At 40.1% G+C, this 21643-nt stretch overlaps 1 protein-coding gene across 1 annotated transcript in view; it reads left to right on the plus strand.

The window, feature by feature from the left end:
- Window positions 1–19941, plus strand: part of LOC131678958 (ejaculatory bulb-specific protein 3-like) — a 51644-nt gene extending 31703 nt beyond the window's left edge. The window contains exons 2-3 of the mRNA XM_058959416.1: window positions 11080–11362; window positions 19511–19941. Of these exons, the coding sequence (XP_058815399.1) occupies window positions 11164–11362; window positions 19511–19695 (384 nt within the window). The 5' untranslated portion in view covers window positions 11080–11163 and the 3' untranslated portion in view covers window positions 19696–19941. The remainder of the gene's footprint in view (window positions 1–11079; window positions 11363–19510) is intronic.
- The last annotated feature ends 1702 nt before the right edge of the window (window positions 19942–21643 follow it).

Raw genomic sequence — 21643 nt, forward strand, 5'->3', positions numbered from 1 at the left:
ACTTTAATTTTTCGGATGTTATGACACACTCTCAATTTTTGATCTTATGACATACGGCTTGTGCATCTTAATGTTCCGGATGATACATGCAATGCTAATGAATACCTATTGGTATCCGCAATCAGCAAATTTAAAAAAAATGTCTTTAAATAAAATACATATAAATAAACCCATCACAACCGATGTTAAGGAATATACAGCATTCTCCAAAGAAAAGCCAAGCACCTTCGATTATCAACGCGTTTTCTGTTTGACATTTCGTGGGACCCTCTAGTACAGCATGACTTTTTAGCCATGCGAAACTCGTGAACCCGTCGTCTCAATTAGTCTCTGAAACGATGCCTTTAATCAAATGACATTCAGCGCAATGGTACATAGGTCTAATGAGCCATTCGGCCCTACTGATTCATTCGGCCTAATGACCCATTCGGCCTAATGACCCATTCGGCCTAATGACCCATTCGGCCTAATGACCCATTCGGCCTAATGATCCATTCGGCCTAATGACCCATTCGGCCTAATGACCCATTCGGCCTAATGACCCATTCGGCCTAATGACCCATTCGGCCTAATGACCCATTCGGCCTAATGACCCATTCGGCCTAATGACCCATTCGGCCTAATGACATTCGGCTTTATGACCCATTCGGCCTAATGGCGTTCGGCCTTGCAGCATTCGACCTAACGGCTTTCGGCCTAATGGCCCGACACCTCTCCGAAGCCAGACTAGCACTCTGCTCCTTCAAAAACATATCAGTAGGTAATCCGTTTTCTTTCCGCTTGGAGTCCACGAATTTCAAAAACTGTACAATAAAAGGTTATAGGATCGATAATTATTACTCGCTAGCGCAAAACGATATTTGGCGAAACGACAGCGTGTACGGCAATACAATTGTAGTGCTTTAGATTTGAGTCGTTTGAGATGTCGTAGATGTACATTACCACACGGTGGCTTACGAGCTGGCCTACGCAGAGGAACATAATCAGCCATGACGGCATTAATCACAGCAGTGAAATGTTCAACGGCAGAGTCAATGTCTTCCGTATCCTCAAGTGAATGCCAATCGATATGAAGTAGTTCTGATGCAAGTCCCAAAAAATCAGCTCGGTGAAAGTCAAGGCCAAGATCATCAGGGATATCCTCACAAATAACAGGTTTAGGCAGACTGATAATAACTTCTACGGGAGGATGATTTGCATCAATCACAGAAATAGATTCAGCAGGTTCGTGGATCTGACAGTCGGCTAGTGCTGTCTCATTCAATAAGACAAAGTCCAGGATACGACCGTAACGATTTTCAATGCTATTAATTTATGTGATACAGTTGATGCTGAATCCATCCAATAGCGCAGCGCAAGCGGTAGAGATATAAGAGCGAAGAACGTTGACTGCAGGTGCGACATTGTCATGTGTATCACAAATGAGGCCAGACTGATTGTAGCCTCCAAACAATAATGCGCAATCATTACTTCCAAGGCAAGAATAAACAGCATCAATCTATCGGACATGGTTTTTTGCACTGATTAGATCACTCTTATGATCTGGTGCTAAGTAAATTACACCGATGCTGACAAAACGATCAGGTAGCTTCAGTTTAACGAATATCTGTTCAAGTAAAACGTCAACAGGTGTTGGATCGACGAAACTATTCAATGCAGTAGACACGGCGATGAGTACGCCCCTCCGCGTGATTTACGACTGTTCTCAAAACTGCTATCGTTTCGATAAACAACATATGTATCGCCAAAAAGCTGACGAGAATGAATCCTAACATCTAGCCAAGTCTCGGTGAGAACAATTACGTCGTAATGAGAAGAAGATATTGCTAGTAAAACTTTATCGATTTTTGTGCGTATGCTTTGGACGTTCTGGTAATAAATTGTCAGTTTACCATTTAAGTCTGCGTCAAGAGTCGATTCCTGAAATTCCTGCACACCATTCCAAAGATAACCCATACGCCTGAAAGTTGTCATTCTTTGAGAGACAAGCAGTTCCAATCGAAGCTTCAGCAGGACATATACTGCTGCTAATGTTACCTGAATGTTACCAAATTTCCATGAATTAGCAGGGGAAAGTAGCGATGTAGCAGGATTTTCATCGACTTTAGCCGTCAGCATGCCAATAGCAGAATTAAGTTTTGCGATATCGGCCTTCATGTCATTAATTGTTACACGCAGAGCGTGTATCAACGATTAGCCATGCCTCGGAAATGACTGTTTGAAAATAATTGAGCGCACTTATCGCACATCCAAAAGGCGTTTTTATTATGCTGCCTGAGTTGATCCACTTCGACGCAAATCGTATGGAACGAAGCGCCGCAAAAACCTCCGCACGTAATGCGCTCAGCTTCGATCACCTTTTTCTGGCAGCGGTCACATTTCATGTTCGCTCGCATTTGCGGGACCGGCTCGTCAAAAAAGGATTGGCAAAAAACAACAACTGATCAGTGGCGATCGTATGACACTCCTATGAAGCAACTATCTGCAGACAATAACAAAGCACGTAGGGATAATTTTCACTTGATACACAAGACACAGCAAATAAACACTAAAACCTTCAGTTGCATGTAATAACAACGACTTTACGGAAGCACAAACTCAAATAAAATTTCAGTGAGAACGAATAAAACAGCGATAATATCAAAAATTAAAAGGTCATAGCAAAAGCGCAATATAAACAACTACAGCAGTGTTGCCAAAAATGTATGTGTAAAGAACTCTCTATGGAATCGGACAATTGTCTCATGTTTTGTACTGTAGGGTCAGGTAGGAGGAATGGGATCGATTCACCCTGATTCTCACCATGAAACAACTGTCCAAATCCCTGTATGTGTTCTTCGTAATGGATTCCATTTTTTTCCAAATGTGACATGAATCCATGTATTTAAAAGGGGTCTTGTAACCGATCATTGATTTCCTCATTGTCCATATGTATACTAGGTTGGCGCCCAGTTGTACGGTAAAATGTAAACCTGACCGCATCAAGCCAGCACCAATATATTTTTCGTTCCATTTAGGGTCTCAAACAGCTGTGCAAGATTTGGGATCGATTGGTTATGACCCGGCGTAGCTCATTACATTTGAAATATGTATGGGAATTCGCGTGGGAAATTTACTCTTCAGCATTTTCATATCTAGGGTCTCCAGATTTATGTGTATACATAGTCCAGCCTAAGCCCAGCAACTTTGCGAAAGAAAGAATGATGCTAAAATGTTCCTGAAAAATGTTATAGCTGTTCAAAGTCCAATGGAATGCAAAATATCAGTGTTTTTGACAATACTGCCAATAGTAGATAGATTTCATATTGAAATAACATACTAGTTTTTTGTTCAATCATATTTGTACGTTCAGACAGGCCCGATTTCTTTATAATTATCTTATTAAATTGTTATATGATGAAAGCGTAAAAAATGAAAACTTTATTTAATAGTTGACATTTGTTAAAACAAAACTTTCTCAAGGGAGTTGTCTATTTTGTGTACACCCAAAACGCGAGCCGTATGAATTACATGCCAATAAGCATGATTCTAATGAGAATTTTGCATTGTAACTGGTAAAATGCATAGAAAGCGATATTGGTCCGGGACAAAAACGCAATAAATGGCGATTACACCACTGAAACTTACACAAACCCACAGTTGGGAATGTATTAGTGAATTTAACGATATCGGAGTATTGGTATTGAAATGACTCCTCACTAATACACATGTAAAGGACATCTCCACTCGGATACATGTGCGCTCTGAAAATACTAATACACGCTCAAGGACCAGTTTCCATTTCGTCTTTCTACTGATCACATGCTGCATATTGGAGAGAACAGTTTATAGCATCATCAAATTGAAGGGGTGTGGGTGATGATTATGTGTTGATTTTATATTGAGCTTTCGGCGTTCTCTCAACCCTAAATTTACCAGCGATATGCGAGTTCTAGCCACTAGATAGGTTCATAAATGTTAATAATGATTAATGATTATTTAAGCGCACTATACGCAGGAGAAAGTTACCTATACGGGAACATTGGGCTAACAAATTTTTGTCTGATAGAAGCCGTCCGCCAATCATTTCTTGCATTCCTCATATCAATAGTACTTTCAGGTGATATCATATCAGTATTTCGCAGTAAAAGTATTTAAGTTTAAAGTATCATAAACTATAAGGGCAGTGATGACATGGTTTTGCACTTTTGAGCAGCAGTGGCAGTTACTCATTTCAGTTTGTATTATTTCCCGAACATGCGAATCCAGCGCACACAGGTAACTGGCATCCCTATCTCTACATACAGAGTTTGACAATTAGATTTTACATCAACCGACATAACCCCACAAAATGAGCCGGATGAACTTTGTTTGACAATTCTCGGTGGTTTGTTTACATGGGAGTTACATGAGTTCGAATGTAACAGATGAGCACCCGTTGCACTCGCACTCGCGCAATTGACAAAGTAAACAAACCACTGAGAATTGTCAAACATGAACTTCATTCATCATAAGTTCATTGTAGAACTCAATAGGTAACATCGTTTTTCAACCGATCAATGAGGGTCAGTTTGACAACGTCAAAATCGCTTGAAATGTCATCAACAAATAGCAGTAGCAGTAGGCAATAGAAAACAATGCACACTTTCTCTAATTTGATCGAAACTCGTGCTTCTCGTTTATATTTAGACAAATTTCGTTAATTTTGTTATAAACAAAGTTTTTTATGTTGACTACGCCAATATGACGCCATGTCATCCATCGAGCGTACACCATCGCCCTGGTCAACGATCATCGCAAATCAATCTGAGCACAAATCATTTTCTTCCACTCTTCTCTGAAGCATAGAATGAGAGAGCGATGATTTTATGGCAAAAGCCATTCGCTATGGGAAAATAACGCGTATATCACACACTCTCATAAACGCAAACTGTTCACGCGTTTAGTGTGATTGGAATTGAGCTGTTTGCAGACAAAAAAGCGTAACTGTGTATGAAGAACGTCTTAGAAACACCACAGAGGTATTCATGTATAGAATACACCACCTTTTTTGGAGACTCAGAAAGCAAAACCAACTAATACTTTTACATGCGGGCAGATAATTAAGATTTCTGACAGCTCATTTACAACCACAGATGCAAACCTAAGTCAAAGGAAATTGGTTTGTTTTCATCAGGAAATACCTAACCTCAATCGATTTTTGCACGGCAAAATATTTTGTTTTCATCACGAAATAATTCAGCGCCTTTTCTTTTTCAACGGGAATAGAAAGGTCAATATGGTAGCGTGTATTCTCAATCGATTTATTTCATCATGAATCAAGCTGTGTTGGTATAATGCAGTAACTATGCTTGGTCTACAATGCGAAGAAGGCATGATTCCAATTCGGAATATGCACGAAAGGATGTAATGCCTTTTTGCATTGGGAAATTGTTTTGGGTGTACAAGTTTATAAAACGACTTTTATTGCTTGAATCGACGGAATATATCACAAAATATTGAGAAGCCAATTCAAAGTATTTTCGAAGCATCCGTCCTCTTCTACGTTCGCTTTTTTGCTGATGGTGCCGGTTGTTGGCTTGGAGATATTGGGCGTGATTGTTGCTTAGTGAATATTTGTTCCAATTAGATCCGTAGATATTGATTTTGTAGCCGTTTGTGGTTTGCCATAAGAGAACGGTGTGCTATTTACTGTTATAGTAGGTGGGCTTTTCTAAGCTGCTTTTGCATAAAGTTTTCCGTTATGCAGTGTCTTTTTGTAGAATAGGAATCTACCATGGTTGCATAACCATGGTATTGTCTGATGAAACATCCCATTTTCGGTCGATCCGCATAAAATGGTTGCGTATGAAAAAGTTGGTTTGTACGGAAGTATTCTCACCACAATAACAACGTTAGGGACACCCGGGAAAATACGGATTTATAGCTCTTATGGAGGCCACATCTCCGTATCTTGACATAAATTTGTTTTTTTTTATTCATTTTGTTTATTTGATAGGCACAAATGCGTTAGCTTGGCGGTGCCAAATTCTTTTGTTTTTACATTTTGGATATTTTAAAACTAGGAGGTTACAATGTTAAAATATTTTTTTTATGAAAGAGAAAAATTTTACAGCTATCTTAAGACTAGAAATAAGATTCTATAAACATAAATTTGTTGATCACGACGTCAGGGGCGTGGGTAGATAATTCATGTAAGCACATCTCTCCAGAGCCCTGCGGAGATGATGTTGTTAACGTGGCAGCTTTCGTTGGTGTTCTACACGTTGTTCCGCGAAACAAACGACTGTGCTTCTTAATGTTTGATATGGTGCATTTGCAGGGCGTTAACTTTTCCCAGATTGAGCACAGTCTGCACATTTCGTAATTGATTCACTTCCCGAGCTGACCAGCTACAGCACATTTCCAAAAATCAATAGCAACACAAGTCGCCTGCAGTCGTTTTTGCCGTGAATCTATAGCGGAACGATTTTTAGTTTCTACTCCGAGCGAGATGAGAAAGTAGACTGACCTTAATTAACCGGCGATTAAAATGGGTATTTTTTGTATTTTTTTTAATTTTTATATCACGTTCAAGGAATTTTTCTTCTAAAAGTGCATTGTGTTGAGATAGAACGGTGATTTTGGGCCTCGCCAAAGATGCGTGTCTATAAGAACCTAATTACAATGTGCGAAATAAAGAAATCAAATCAGGTCAGTTCATCCAACAGCAGCAGTACTCGGTTGCCCACTGCACTCGCAGTTGTTTAAGTTGTTGCGTCTTATTATTGCGTTCTGTGTCTATATTGCTGTCGGGTCCTACATACATATTCTCACAGCATAGCAAATCCGGCTCCTATGGTAGACATATCACATTGTTTATTAATTAAACCTACATCAAATCTACGAATAGAAACGAATTTTTTGGATTCAATATGAGATAAACTCAATATTTTTGATTTCATAATTTTAAACGAGAATCATCTTCTACCTTCTCATTTGCTTACAACAAAAGCTTAAAACTACTCCATTGCTACCAGCAAATAAATCAATCCGTGTGTCGTTTTGTCTGCACAGTAGAAGCATCGTATCGTGTTTCATGTCCAAAAAAATGAGTGGCGATTACACGCAGAAAGTGGCCTATTGTAGTCAAACTGTATTCCTGTTTACTATTCGAGACGTTCCTGAAGATCTATTGGGAAAAGTAGCTAAAGATGGCCAATGTTTAACCCTACAATTTCACCATGTTAGACTTAGCGTGCTGATTATGTTCCAGACCATCAATCAAGCAGAAAACGGAATATATCCGCTCACTGTTAAAATAAAAATTCTAAATCACTCCTGGGGTTGGAGCTATTATTCCAGCTATTGTATCACCTGCAGATCGTTCAGCTTCCTTCCGAGGGTGCAGAACGCTCTGTTTTAATTGTTTTGTGTCGTTACCCAACTAACCATAAGCTCTAAAATTAAAACTAGATAAGCTATAAGTTAGCATTTCCATTGGTTACTAGCCGTATAGAAGTATTTGGAAAGCAGCAATGCATCTAAAATGTAAAGCATTAAATCTAGCACTATACCGACATATAGAAAACAGACAAAGCTTTTGAAAATATATACTATGAAGCTTTTATAGAAAACTCTAAGTGCTAATATAGAATCTTTTTATAGTGCTTTGAGACAACGAACAATAACAAATATACGTATGCGTTCCAATAACTTGAGCTTGAGCTTGTGCGACCACCCCTGGCTGCTACTCCGTTATCGATCTGGACTAGCTGAAGTTGCACAGGGAATCAGTAGATAAATAATGCCTGGGAGTAGCGAAACATCTTTCAATGTGCAACTCCTGGAAATTCAAAAGTGTTTATTGATCAATACCGGCGCTGGCCAGGCCCGAACGTAGATTGCGAAAGGAAAGGTAAGAAATTGTTAGTCCGATACTTGCTTTTGCTAGAGGCCGTATATACTACTGCGCACTCCACAAGTAGCACGGGAGATGATATTTGTTAGTAAGTATAAAAGTTGTATTCTACCTCTTCGTTATCGACGCCAGAGAGGTGACTACTTTATCTGGATTAGATATCGATCCATCAATTCATGGACCGGAGACCAGCAGCTTTACTTCCCTGCTGAAGGAAGACGTGACCACAGATTTTTCCCCTCAAAAAAATCTCAATGACCTCGGCTGAGCTTGAACCCAGTCCAACTAGAATGAGTGGCGGTCACGCTTACCACTCAACCACCGGCGCCGTCCAAATATACGTATGCATTCCAATAGTTTCCTAAACTCGTATGCCTTCATGTAATAAATGATGATGTAATAAACTTAAAATTAAAATGCAAATTCTGCACGATTTTTCGAAAATAAGGCGATCGCGAATATAATCCACAATAGACGTTTGCGTAATTTCAACTAATGATTTAGGTAGAGTTTGGATTAAACCAAGTATACATGTAAATCTTCTCACAGATCAGTGATCAAACGCGTATACCAAATTGAGACGAGGTTTTCAACTGCGGATCGAATCCCATTTCTAAGGCACTAAATCATCAATTAAAGTTAATTTTTTCTTTGGCTGTATCGATAAAGAAGGGAAGAGTTTTTTTTAAACACGGCTCTATGTTAACATTGCTGACAGCCAGGTGCTTCTGAACTAGCTCTATTCTGGCACACTGATTCGCCTTTTTCATCACTAAGTGTGATTTAATGATCTCTATAGAACTATGAAGCCGTAAAGAATGTTTAGTATATGAATATAGAACATGTTTTATGGCTTTACCATTAAATAATGCTTCGTGGTCTCTTGGGTATATTCCTTACCCCTAACCTTACCACTTCCCTAATCTCCGATCAACATGGGGAACGTACCATTTGATCTAGATGTTACTGATTCTAGATTCCTGAGTACCCACAAATTCACTCGTAGCTATGGTAATTTTGCCCGATTTGGATACCACGGAATAAGAATCTATCGAATTTCACATGTCTGGTACGCTATCTGTAGACGTGGCAATATGAGTCAACTGGAGACTAATAGGAACCACGGACTTACATACTGAACTAGAGGGCTTAGGTTTAAAAGGGCCCGGCAGTAATACAAGTCTTGGAGCCCGACGCGCCTCTCGACGGCCCTGCGTTCAGATGAATTCTTCAAAATAATTTGCCCAATTTCATATAGACGTAGTTAGATAACGGAAGGATCGGAGGGAGAGGTGCGGTGGGAGGTATATACACATAAACCTTAGTAGACCTTCGTATGAAATATGATCGAGTGGGTATGTTTAGGTGGATTATTCAAAAACGTTTGCTATTATGATTTGAGATGAAATGATGAAATCTGTTCGATGCTGTTCGATCAACCGAAGCAGATATTGCTGTTAAATTGGGTTTTCTTTATTGGAATCGAAACTTAGCTTCTCGCATCGTTCAGCCACATCAAGGTGATCCAACTGCATTGAAAAGAGCATCCTAGACATCGACATCATTCTTGACTTTACTGCCATTGATCTACGTGAGACCAGAAGATATACATAATTCTGAATAAACCAACTCAATATTTAAGTTATTTTTCACCTCCCACTCCCTCCGCCCCTTTTATTATCTAAATACGTGTAATAAAAAAAGGTAATGCTTTCGAATCATTTATCCGAACATACTAATTCAATAACGTAAAAAAACTACGAGGATATTTCAGCTTGAAGTCTGACTACCAGTGGTGCACTGGCAGTGTTGTTAAATTGTCTGAGTTCTGTCACTTAAATCGAACCATCGAAATTTGAACAGCTATAACTTTGTTTACCTTCCGGAAGTCGCGCTAGTGCACTGAGTGCACGCTGCTCTGAAGATCTAGCGAAATCGTCTAAGCACACCAGCGGCTGGTCGTTCAGTGGGCCATTTGCGCCACTTCCGGAGGGTTAAGAAACATTCTATCACCCTGCTTCCTTCTAGAAAGTTGTTGGGTAAATCATGGACTATACTTCTGTTCAATTTGTTGCATACTGCCGGAAAAAGTGTGGTCTCTAGAAATGCAAAAGGTTTTCCCATACAAATTCCTATGCATCCCAAAAATTATAAGGCGTATAAAGATCAATGACTGAAATAAAATTCAATTCTTCAAGTGCTGTTTCTTGATGCAGAACTAACGTAAATGACTTCTGCACAAGGAGTTTAAATCTATAGTTCAAAACAATCATTTTTCTTTCCAAAAATCTCAAAACTACTACGATCGGCCGTGTAGTTTTTGAGATATTGTCAGTAGAAGTTCGAAGATATGAAAAACATCCGGCGCTAGCTTAGTCCTGCCACTAAGTTAGTGTCGAATTCTGATGAGATGAAGTCGAAACGCAAATTCCATAACTAATCATTAAACTTTTATTAAGCTGCATGTTATCCCTTACGAATACTGTACAGCGAAAAAAGGTTATGATCACTATGGAGGGCGTCCAGTCGATTGTATTTTCACCTGTTCGCTTCATTGCTCCAATATCATTTTCCTAAGCAAAAAAATCTAGAAAAGTGCCAGTAGGTTCCAAATGTTCGTATATTTTTATGACCGCTAATCAGGTTAGAAAAAAGTAGATAATCTGCGCTGAAAACACACGGTTGTGTAACGGAATATGCTTCGAGGCCAATCTATTGGCTACCATTAGTGTGATTGTTTTCGGCGCACCATGGTTCTTCCTTATTCACCGAGGAAAGCGATAATGGCAATTGGCGTTACAACGTTTTCTCTTTGCATGTTGAAATGGATCCATTTTCTTGCCACACATGCATGCACACATCACGTGAAAATTGCTTGAGAAGAGTGTCTAGGTGTTCTTAAGGCAAACGAGTTTTATCATCAGTAAAAGCACTCCTTCTGGAAAGCTTGGAAATAGACTATATTTGCATAGTACCGGAAAGTCACGTTAGATTCTAGAATAGATACGTACCTAATTGAAAATTGCTCTAGCAGCGCTTGTCTGCTAGATGATTGATAGTAAAGTATAGTAAAGGATACAGGTTAGGTGCCTGCCTGAAATAATCGATTTAGACGTAACTAAGAGGCATAATTAAAACATGTTTTCAGAATGTGTCTATTCATAGTGTAATAAAGGTGCTCCTTTGCTTTTCATTTACAGCCACAATCGCTTGAATTTTCTGGAAAAGTCACCGCAGCCTAGAGCACAAAAAACACCGCCACAAAAACCGCACCTGGACATACGATGCAGTCTCTGTCTCTAGCCGTGACCCTGCTGGTTCTCGTGTTGGCCGTAGTCGTAACCGGCCAGCAGCAAAAATACACCGACAAATTTGACAACATCAACGTGGACCAAGTTCTCGGTAATGATCGCATCCTGAGCAACTATCTCAAGTGCCTGCTGGATAAGGGTCCTTGCACCCAGGAAGGACGCGAGCTGAAGAGTAAGTACCGGACTGGGGCGAGGGGTAGAGCCTTTTCATTAGTTTGGAACACTGCCAGCGGCATCTGCTTGGGCAGAGATTATGGTTATGATTAATTTTCGACTTCTTGTTTTGTGTGCGCTGGTAACGGCGTTGGTGCAATTAGTTGTCATCATTAGTTGTCTGATTAAGGGGTCGGTACGACCGAGAAACATATTATCGCAATTAACTTCTGGTTCCATGATGCTATGCGAATATCAAACCGTGGAAGGGAAAAGCTTCTTACCACGTCGCATCCCACTAGCGTAAATTCCATTAACTGAAGCTTTTGCTGTACTGACATGTCGTCACGACAAACATTGGGACAAACAGGGACACGTGGTGTATGGAGTGGAGAAGCTACTTGAACAATTTATCGTCGTGCAGAGAAAATTGCTGTGCATCGTTGAGCGAGTGCTGTGTCCCAGCAGGGATGCGAAAATTGGGGGAAAACTGCCACTGGCGTGATGATAAAATTGGAAAGCACATTTTAGCGGACGCGAGACTATGGGGATGGGTTTTACATTTTACTCGTTGACTCCTCTGGTGAAGGGTGGGATTGGCGTGTCCTTTGTGTGGTGTCTGATTTGAACATTGAAAAGTGATTTTGTGAAAAATAAATGTCGTGTAGCTTCCGAAAATTGGAAAATCAATTTCAACGGAGTGCTGAGAATCACGTTGAGCAGTGGCGTGAATAATACAGTACCATATTTACTACTACGTGATCCCGGATTTTTCTTTATACCCATGATTCCTTCTGGAATATGTAGTAAGCTGCTTACTGCAATGAAAAGATAGAGTCATGATTATTTCTTTTTCATTTCCCGTTCGATGTTGGCATCATGCCCAAAAATTACAGCGCTTGTATTGATGTTCATCGATTTCGATGAATATCAGCGTTTGCGGTGGTATATTTGTACATACGTAAGATGGGCTTTGTTACCTGATGAAATTGGTCGACATTTAAAAAAATAGAATTTTAAACTAATTCTGAGCATACGTGATGAAATTCGATTTCGCTCAATTTTTCTGAGAAGACAGTGGGAGGGATTCCAAATAATGTATACTAATTCGATTTAAAATCAACACACTGAGGAAAACTCGAATGCTACAATGAAAATATGGTAAGAGTGTTATAGTTCTTAGCAACAACAGAATTGTGAATAGTTTCATATAGAAGAGTCTTATGTTAAGCTATGGGCTTCAGTAGATCTGGGTTCAATTCAATCCGAGGTCGTTCAGATTTTCTGAGGTGAATATGTTCCATCTTCCCTCGGTAGGAAAGTAAAACAAGTAAAACCGTTGGTCCCGGTCCATCCGTTGATGAGCTGGCCTCTAGGGTCCAGGTGGTGGAGTCATCTCTTTGACGTCGGTAATAGGCACTCAGTGCGATCAGATGCCAACAAAAAAGGAACATGATAATAAATTTCAGTTGCATTCAAAATTCTATCGTTTTTGAATTCTTCAGAAAAATTATCCACAATTTGTTTAGCGGTAGAAATGGTTCGGTTGGTTGGTCCGATAGCTGACTTGTTTGACAACTCAGCAGACACTCTTGTTGGAAGTTACCCCAAAAATATAGTAAAATTTGGAATATTTTTTTTAATTCAACGCTATACCGGAAAATCTCTTTCTAACTTTATTTTCCTCGGCAATCAACATACCTGACGAATCGGAGACTCCTTCTGTGTCAGGTAAAGTCAAGGAGGGTAAATGGCCTTCCGAAGCAATTATAGATTCTGCACACCCTCAAAACAAATCTCAATTGCAGTCTGTCGACAAACAATTCGTTTGATTCTACCATCATTGCAAACCTCCCTGGCAAACAACTTCAATGTCTAAGTGGAAAGTTAGATCGCATCGCTTCTGCTTGCTCAGAACCCCTCCCACTACAGACTGCTGCTGAACACAACAGTTTAGACGCTGTCACCGAAGATTATCTGCACAGAAGTCGACTGGAATTTCACCCTTCTGACTCGGTCGTGCTCTCTAACGATTTGAACCAACTAAATGAAGGTGCACTTTATTTGTCCCTGCCATCGCCGGGACGCCCGTTATACAGCACTACGGAAGCCCCCGAGCGCTCCGACGCAGTCGCGCTATCAGCCAGCGACCCGCTTAGTCGTCCCGGTCCTGCGGTCGGAGGTCGTGAGGGGGTCTTCCGAACTCCCTTCTCAGGCGAGTATTTTGCTTTACATGACAGTTCGCTTTCTGAAAACTTCTAGATTCATAGCATGCCGTTGCGTACAACCCCAGATTTCCTGTCCGTCTACTACCAGAACGTTCGTGGCATGAGAACAAAAACGCAGGCTTTCTTGCTTGCGCTCACTTCCTGCGACTATGACATTATCGTTTTCACCGAAACCTGGTTACGTGATGATATATTAAACACCGAGCTAACAACGAACTACGCAATCTACCGATGCGATCGCAACTCTTCTACCAGTCATCTACGTCGCGGAGGTGGTGTTCTCATAGCGATAAAGAAACATCTAACTGGGACTATACTAAAAATGCCTGGATGTGAATGTTTGGAGCAAGTTGTCGTACGCGTTTCACTGCCAGGTCGATCGTTATATATTTGTTGCATTTATCTAAGGCCGAACAGTGATCCTGACTTGTACAACGTTCACTCTTCTGCAGTCCAAAGCATCCTGGACAAATGTAATAGGCGCGACAATGTACTTGTTGTAGGTGATTATAATCTTCCTAATCTTCGGTGGATTTTTGATGACGATTATAAGTGCTACCTCCCTGAAAATGCAACCACGGAACAAGAGACGGCCATCACAGAAACTTTGGTCGCTGGTGGCTTGTATCAAATCTGCTCCGTTAGCAACGTGAATGGACGGACCCTCGATTTAGCTTTCGTCAATGACACGGACGTGTTCGAACTGATTGAGCCTCCCACATCTATACTGAAGGTTGACCCTCACCATAAACCCTTCGTTTTAAGACTTGATATGCGTTCTGATGACGGTAAAGCTTTTGATACAATTAACGACGACTTTAACTTTGACTTTACTCGATGCAACTTCGATGAAGTCTCAATGGCCATTGGTGCACTCAATTGACGTGAGATGCTGGTTGGAAATGACTTAGATCAGGCAGTTGTGGCATTTTATAATGCCATATAGGAGATTGTTCGCTGTAATGTTCCTAAAAAACGTGTCAGCAGAAAAGCAGAATATAAATTTCCGTGGTGGAACGCTAAGCTTGGTCGCCTACGCACCGTACACCGGAAACACCGAAAGCGATATTTACATCATAGGACCGACGACAATAAAACTATTCTTCGTCGAACTGAACTGCAATATGAAACAGCCGGGAACAGTGCATTCGGTGAATATCTGAACCAAGTTCAGCGCAGCCTTCGAAATAATCCTTCGACATTCTGGAGATTTATAAACAGCAGAAAACGTTCCGTAGGTGTACCAGAAAATGTCTATCTTCGAGACAAAAATTCACAGTTCGCTGCCGTGTCGGCGAACCTTTTTGCAGATCACTTCCGAGATGTATTTTCCAGCCCTCCTGTCTATCCATCGCAACAGTACCTTGAAACATTGCCAACGCATGATATCAACCTTCCTCTTCCTAACGTAAATGAGTCTGATGTAGCGAGCGCTCTGTCCAGCGTTGATCCTTTGAAAGGGCCTGGTCCGGATTGCTTGCCTCCTGTGTTTATAAAGCATTGTGCCCGAGCACTTTCTGCACCAATAAGTGTTATTTTTCAGCGTTCAATCTCGGAAAATATTTTCCCAATGGCATGAAAAGAAGCTGCTATAGTTCCTATTCATAAGGCTGGAGATAGGCACAATGTTGAAAACTACAGAGGAATCTCGCTGCTGAACTGTCTAGCTAACGTTCTGGAAAAGTTTGTGTACAATGCGATGTACGCTGCTTCTTCCAACATAATCGACGAACGAAAACACGGATTTATGAAAAAACGCTCCGCCACTTCGAACTTGATGACGTACACGAGCTTTCTAGTTCCAGCTGTAGAGAAGCGTCAACAAGTGGACGCTATATATTTTGATTTCGCAAAGGCATTCGACAAGGTGCCCCACAACATTGCTGTTTTGAAGCTGGAGCGACTAGGCTTTCCTAAGTGGGTTACCAGATGGCTGCATTCTTACCTCTCACAACGATCTGCCTTCGTTAGAATTGGCAATACATGCTCAAGCGCATTCGTAACGCCAACCGGTGTGCCTCAAGGAAGTCACCTAGAGCCACTGATCGTTCTCTTATTCATCAACGACTTCTGCACCCGCATCAACTCTGAAAAACTGCTCTATGCTGATGATCTGAAAATCTTTCGTTCAATTGCTTCAGCACTCGATTCTGCTGTGCTCCAAGGCGATATAGCCAATAAATGTAAGATGATAAGTTTCGGACGCTCGGCAAATATAAGGCTTTGCTAATATACTCTTCAAACCTGTGTCATCGAGCGGGTGGATTCTATCCGTGACCTGGGAGTGTTATTCGACAGAAAACTTCGTTTCGCCGACCACATCACTGCAACAACGGCGAAGGCTTTTGCAACATTGGGTTTTCTAAAACGGAACGCTGTCGATTTTGTGGATTTCTACGCACTGAAATCTTTATACTGCGCACTGGTCCGGAGCACTTTGGAGTATGCTGTACAAGTATGGGCGCCATACAACGCCGTTCAAAGTAGCCGACTGGAGCGCGTTCAGAGAAGTTTTGTACGATTTGCTCTCAGAAAATTGCCTTGGAACGACCCTATCCGTCTTCCGCCGTATAATAATAGATTTGCCAACGCTGGAGTCTCACCGCACGTTCTTGCAAAGAATGTTCATTTTCGATATGTTGTCGAACAATATTGACTGTCCCAACATTCTCTGAAGGATTCATTTGTTTGTTCCCCCCCTCGTGATATAAGGAATCGTCCGCTTCTGTGGATTCCCAGGCACCGCACAGCATATGGCCAGAACAATCCGTTAGACAGATGTTGTAGCAGATTCAACGAAACTGTTTTAGTTTATGACTTCCATACCACTAAATCTAATTATAAGTTAGCAATTAGAAATTTTTAACATTGACACTAGCAATAGCATTAAGTGTAATCTGTACGATGTATATATATATATATATATATATATATATATATATATATATATATATATATATATATATATATATATATATATATATATATATATATATATATATATATATATATATATATATATATATATATATATATATATATATATATATATATATATATATATATATATATATATATATATATATATATATATATATATATATATATATATATATATATATATATATATATATATCGAAGATGTAATAAATAAATAGATTGGAGGTAACTATGTTCGGCAAAAATATGTGTTTCGATACCACAAATAATTTGTGGAAGATTCCAAGAAGATAGGAGAATGTCTAAAAAGTGAACATAAAAAACTAATTTTAAGGGGTTTTATCGAATTTTATCGAAGATACTTTACATATAATATGTTCAATAAATTGCAAACTATCAAAGCTAGATATATGATGGCTTCAGCAATTTCTTTTGTAGTAACAGAGCCGTCAATATGGTGCAGCAACCGAACAATAAAATAATGAAAAGTTTATACATAGGTCCACTACATGTTTGTTCCTATGATTATTCGTATTGGGTTGCTTGACGAGAGCAGTTGGTGGGGGAAAGCCGGCATATTAGTTTTGGTCATGCCATTAGAAGCCGAACGGAAAGGAAAGACTCATGCACGCCACGAGAACGAGCGAGAAAGCGATAGTACTGCATATTAGCGAAAGCGTTACGTACATTTTGAACCTTAATAACTTTTCTTCTACTAAACGGATTGCTAATCTTGTTTCATAAATCGGAAGGAAAACGTTCAACGCTTGCTACCGATACGTTGTTTGCTATATAAAATTTGTTTAAATGGTTCAAAACCTACTTTAAATGAGAGTCAACATTAATGATAAAACCTATAAATAGGGGTGTCGCAGCTTTTCTCAAAGCCAGACGTGTGTAAGACGCAGTGCATAACAGACGTGCGTGGACGTGAGAAGCTGCATCGGACGACCAATCAAACCGGCTACCGCCGGAGAGAAGAAAAATGTTGGTGGAGGTGGTGGCGGTGAGAAGGCCAAAAAGCCAAAAGCTAAGAAACGCAGTCACTGAAAAGGCGGTAGTAACTGCCACTAAAATGCCACCAAAACATCGAAGGCTGCAGCGAACAAGCCAAAGAAGGCCGCCAAACCTGCCAAGAAAGCTGCCCGAAGAAGATAAGTAAATTCACGTGTCTCTAATGTTGCCAACAGTCCTTTTCAGGACTAACAAAATACTTGTAAAGAATTAGTGGTGCTTATTTTCCGTTAGCGCTGTTAATTGTAGATAAATTTGTGTCATAGTTGTATGCAAACCGTCCTTAGGATGAATATATAATAGAAAAAGATGGGTGGGTAATGTCTAGGACATAATCGGAGTGTCGTGACTACTCGTTTGACTTGTAATTCAAATCGAATGATACTCAATGAAATGCGGGGGGTCTTCGTTATGCCGCTAGACTCCTGTCTTCCCTGTCCCTGCTGCTCCCCTTGTGTGTTTGTAGCCTTTAACATTTGTGCATTTTGCACTAAATCTTAGCTTCAACTCAATTTTTTCGCCACATCTCTCACCGAACTAACAACTTAACCTTAACAACTTCGACTATCCGCTTCTCACTATAAGGAGATCCTTTGGGTTACTTTTTCCACCTTATCTACGGTTAAACATTCACTAAACACGACACACCGTAGCTTGGACCGTTTCCCGCTTCTTGCTAGTGGCACGGTGAAAAAGATCCGGATTTTCTAGGTACGTGCGCACAATTTGGTTACGCCGTTGATCTTCTCCCGACTCAATTTTCGCAACTATTGCACAATTGCTGGTGAATACTTACACAACGTATACAATACATATTGAACTAGTTTCATTCTAAACTTCGATAGAAAATATCCAATAGAAAAAAAAATGTTCAGCAATTTGAAAGTGATGCAATTTGATTCCTTGCACCCTTTAAGCCCGGCATGCCATCTGTCGATGTTTATCAGTAATGATAGCGTTTAACAAGCACAAAAGGTGAAAGACTGAAACACATTTCTTTAAAATACGTGCCACCCATGAGCCGCGTCAGGGCACCCCGCCGTCCGTATTTGTACCTAGTTATAACATACTAAAATTGCTGTTCTTCGCACAGACTCTTTATGTTTATTGTATGCCGTAGAAATTCTTTTCAGCCACAAACTCGCGACGTTCGCTGAATTCCATTATATTATCCTGCACCACCGCAAATCCTCGCCAAAGCTTGAATGAAGTGGAATTTTTGTGTACCGGGTGTATAGAAGTTTATTTTTACCACTTACTCCCGCTCCTGTATTCGGGAGTGAAAATACTACACTAACGAGGAAGGGTTGATTTATGCGAGAAAAAGTTTCCATTCAATAGGGGCAGTTCTTTGGGGAAATTATTTTGTAATATACATTTGTTCGATTGCATTCTCTTTTTTGTATATTTTTTGTATGTGGTGAACGTGTCCTACAGTGGAAGAGTAAACATTCACTTTCAGGATCTTTCATGGAAGCTTTTTCCTGTTTTCCGTGATGTTGGGCATTCTAGGTTTACAATTTCATGTCAAATACCTATTGTCAATTGATTGCAAATTGATCTATGATCCTGCAAAAAGTTTTATAATAATAATGTTATATCTGTTCCATGGAGGTTATTGAACGGCTGTCTCAGTTTTGTTCAAGCAAAACGAAATTTTGTTCCTTGTTGCGACGTACCGGCCTTTGGTTTCTTTTTCAAGAGAAATAAGGTCTATCGTTTTAAATGGCGTCGCTTTAAATCAACTTTGCACATTTAAAGGTTAAACTGTTGGACCACTACAACTACTATCGGTCCATGTTTTGTGCTTATATTGAAAAGTACGGGAAATGTTGGATCACGTAAAATTAAAGTGCGCGCTTCATTCAATCAAAATATCTACAGTCCATTTCCACCCCAATTCCCATTCATAATGTAGTCCAAAGCATACTACATCCATCAAGCAGGAATATTTTAATATATTATTTCTTTTTTCTCCCCCGCAGGACTGCTCCCGGACGCGCTGAAAACCAGCTGCGAGAAGTGCAGCGAGAAGCAGCGGACCAGCTCCCGCAAGGTCATCAACCACCTGGAGACGAAGAAACCGGCCGAATGGAAGAAACTTTTGGACAAATACGACCCGGAGGGTATCTACAAGAGCAAGGTCGAGAAGCTGGGCCGAGGTGCCTGAAGAACGGAGCCTCTGTGAAAATTTGTGATTCAATATGATTTCAGCTTTAAGTTGGAGCAGAAAACACGTCGTAACAGTATTTTGAACGCAACAAATCTTTTTTTTTTTTTAAATGACGAGTTAAATTATTGTACAAGTTTGACCAAGTGTCGGTGAAAAATGCGAATTTATATTTGTGAAGCCATAAAGATCATTCATGTAACAGACAGGAATCTATTTAAAAAACAATTAAAGTGAAACAAACAATGCATTTGTCATTTTGCTGTGAAATTCTGGCTAAATAATGAAACCTCACGACACATTCTTTCTCTAAAGCGACAGCCGCAGAGGAGATATATGACACAATACTATTTTTGCTGCACTCAAAAGCATTCCTCGGAGGTTTTCATTTTCCCAGACAAGAGAAACACACGACGAGAGCGAGATGCAACAGTGGAAAACAGCGGCACATTCTGATATTCACATATATACTCTTCTGGGTGAATCTATATTTCTAGGATAAGCGAATCCCAGCCGTACGACACATTCTGATGGAGAGCATATTCCACAAGCACATTGCGGGTTTCTGGCGAATGAATGCAGACACTTGAATTGGAGGCTTGTTTCATATTTTGTTCTCGTTGCAACCACACTTTGTGCATGTCGCTGTGGGTTGAAATGGTGATGTTTCCATATTTGCAGAGTTGGACTTTGGGGATATGGTGGAGCACTTTTAGTAGAAGTTGATCTACAAACCTCGGCTTTTTTGAAAGGTTTTTATTTTCTCAAATTCAAACCAATTTGTTCTATTCAGAAGTTGTTTCTTTTTTTTTTTCTAAATTCATGATGATATAAATTATTTATAATTTATATCACAACTGTCAACAGTTCTAACGGCATTTAATTAGCAAGGGACTGGAAGGTGAAGTATATTTTTCAATATTAAGAGCCATAGCACTCAAGGAAGAGCAAGGAGTTGAAGGGAGAAAGTTTAGAAAAGCGTGAAAGGATCATATATGCAAACTTAGAGCTCACCGGCGACTTCACTTTTTGTCTTCTACCGTAGGTGTCAAGATCTTTTGGCATTAGAAATGCGAATCACCTGAGTCTACGGATGTCCGGACAAGCGTAAAGTGACTTGTTACTTTATGCTGTCGGAACCGACAAAAAGTTAAGACACGGTAAACTTCTTGACTCCTACGGTAGAAAGATCTTGACTCCTACGGTAGAAGACAAAAAGTTAAGTCGCCGGTGAGCTCTAAGTTTGCATATATGATCCTTCCATGCTTTTCTAAACTTTCTCCCTTCAACTCCTTGCTCTCCCTTGAGTACTATGGCAAAACTAGACTTAATGAGCATTCCGATAATCAGAAGAATAATCCCAATAACAGCGGTGTAAGCGACGGTGTAAGCCCAGCAGACGCTTAATGACAGGGCGGTCTACCAGAATTTTGGATCGTCGTAAATTAATAAATTAAAGCAATAATTTTCATATATTCCTTGTTTTGACTTCAGTCATGTATTTATCCTTTTTTCAATGTTTTAGGAACGTGTCCAATGGAAAATAAACAGAGAAAGAATGACTGGAACAGTGAGAATGAAAATACGGTGACAATTCACCTTTTATTGGGCACACTGTGAAAAGATATTCCCTCAAGCAGTAATCGAACCTGCGATCTTCCAGGGTGCTTTAGAGGGAAGACTTCAATGTGCTTCTCCAGAGCTCTATTTACCACCAAAGTCTGCCGATGTCTGAACTAGCTAATGGAACGCAAACAGTGATAATAATTTCTCAGGCCTGAACGCAGCTACTGGAGCTAAAAGAAGATAACAAAAGAGATTTGGCCGATTTGCTAATAGGAGATATTGAGGGTCGATGGATCCATTAGTAGGTATTGGGGCTGTAGCGGTGATCACGAAACTGTTGCGAACTTGTGATGACGTCATCACAGTTCCTCGTTGGCGAAGT

Source organism: Topomyia yanbarensis, chromosome 2 (genome assembly GCF_030247195.1).
Source record: "Topomyia yanbarensis strain Yona2022 chromosome 2, ASM3024719v1, whole genome shotgun sequence".
NCBI lineage: Eukaryota > Metazoa > Arthropoda > Insecta > Diptera > Culicidae > Topomyia > Topomyia yanbarensis.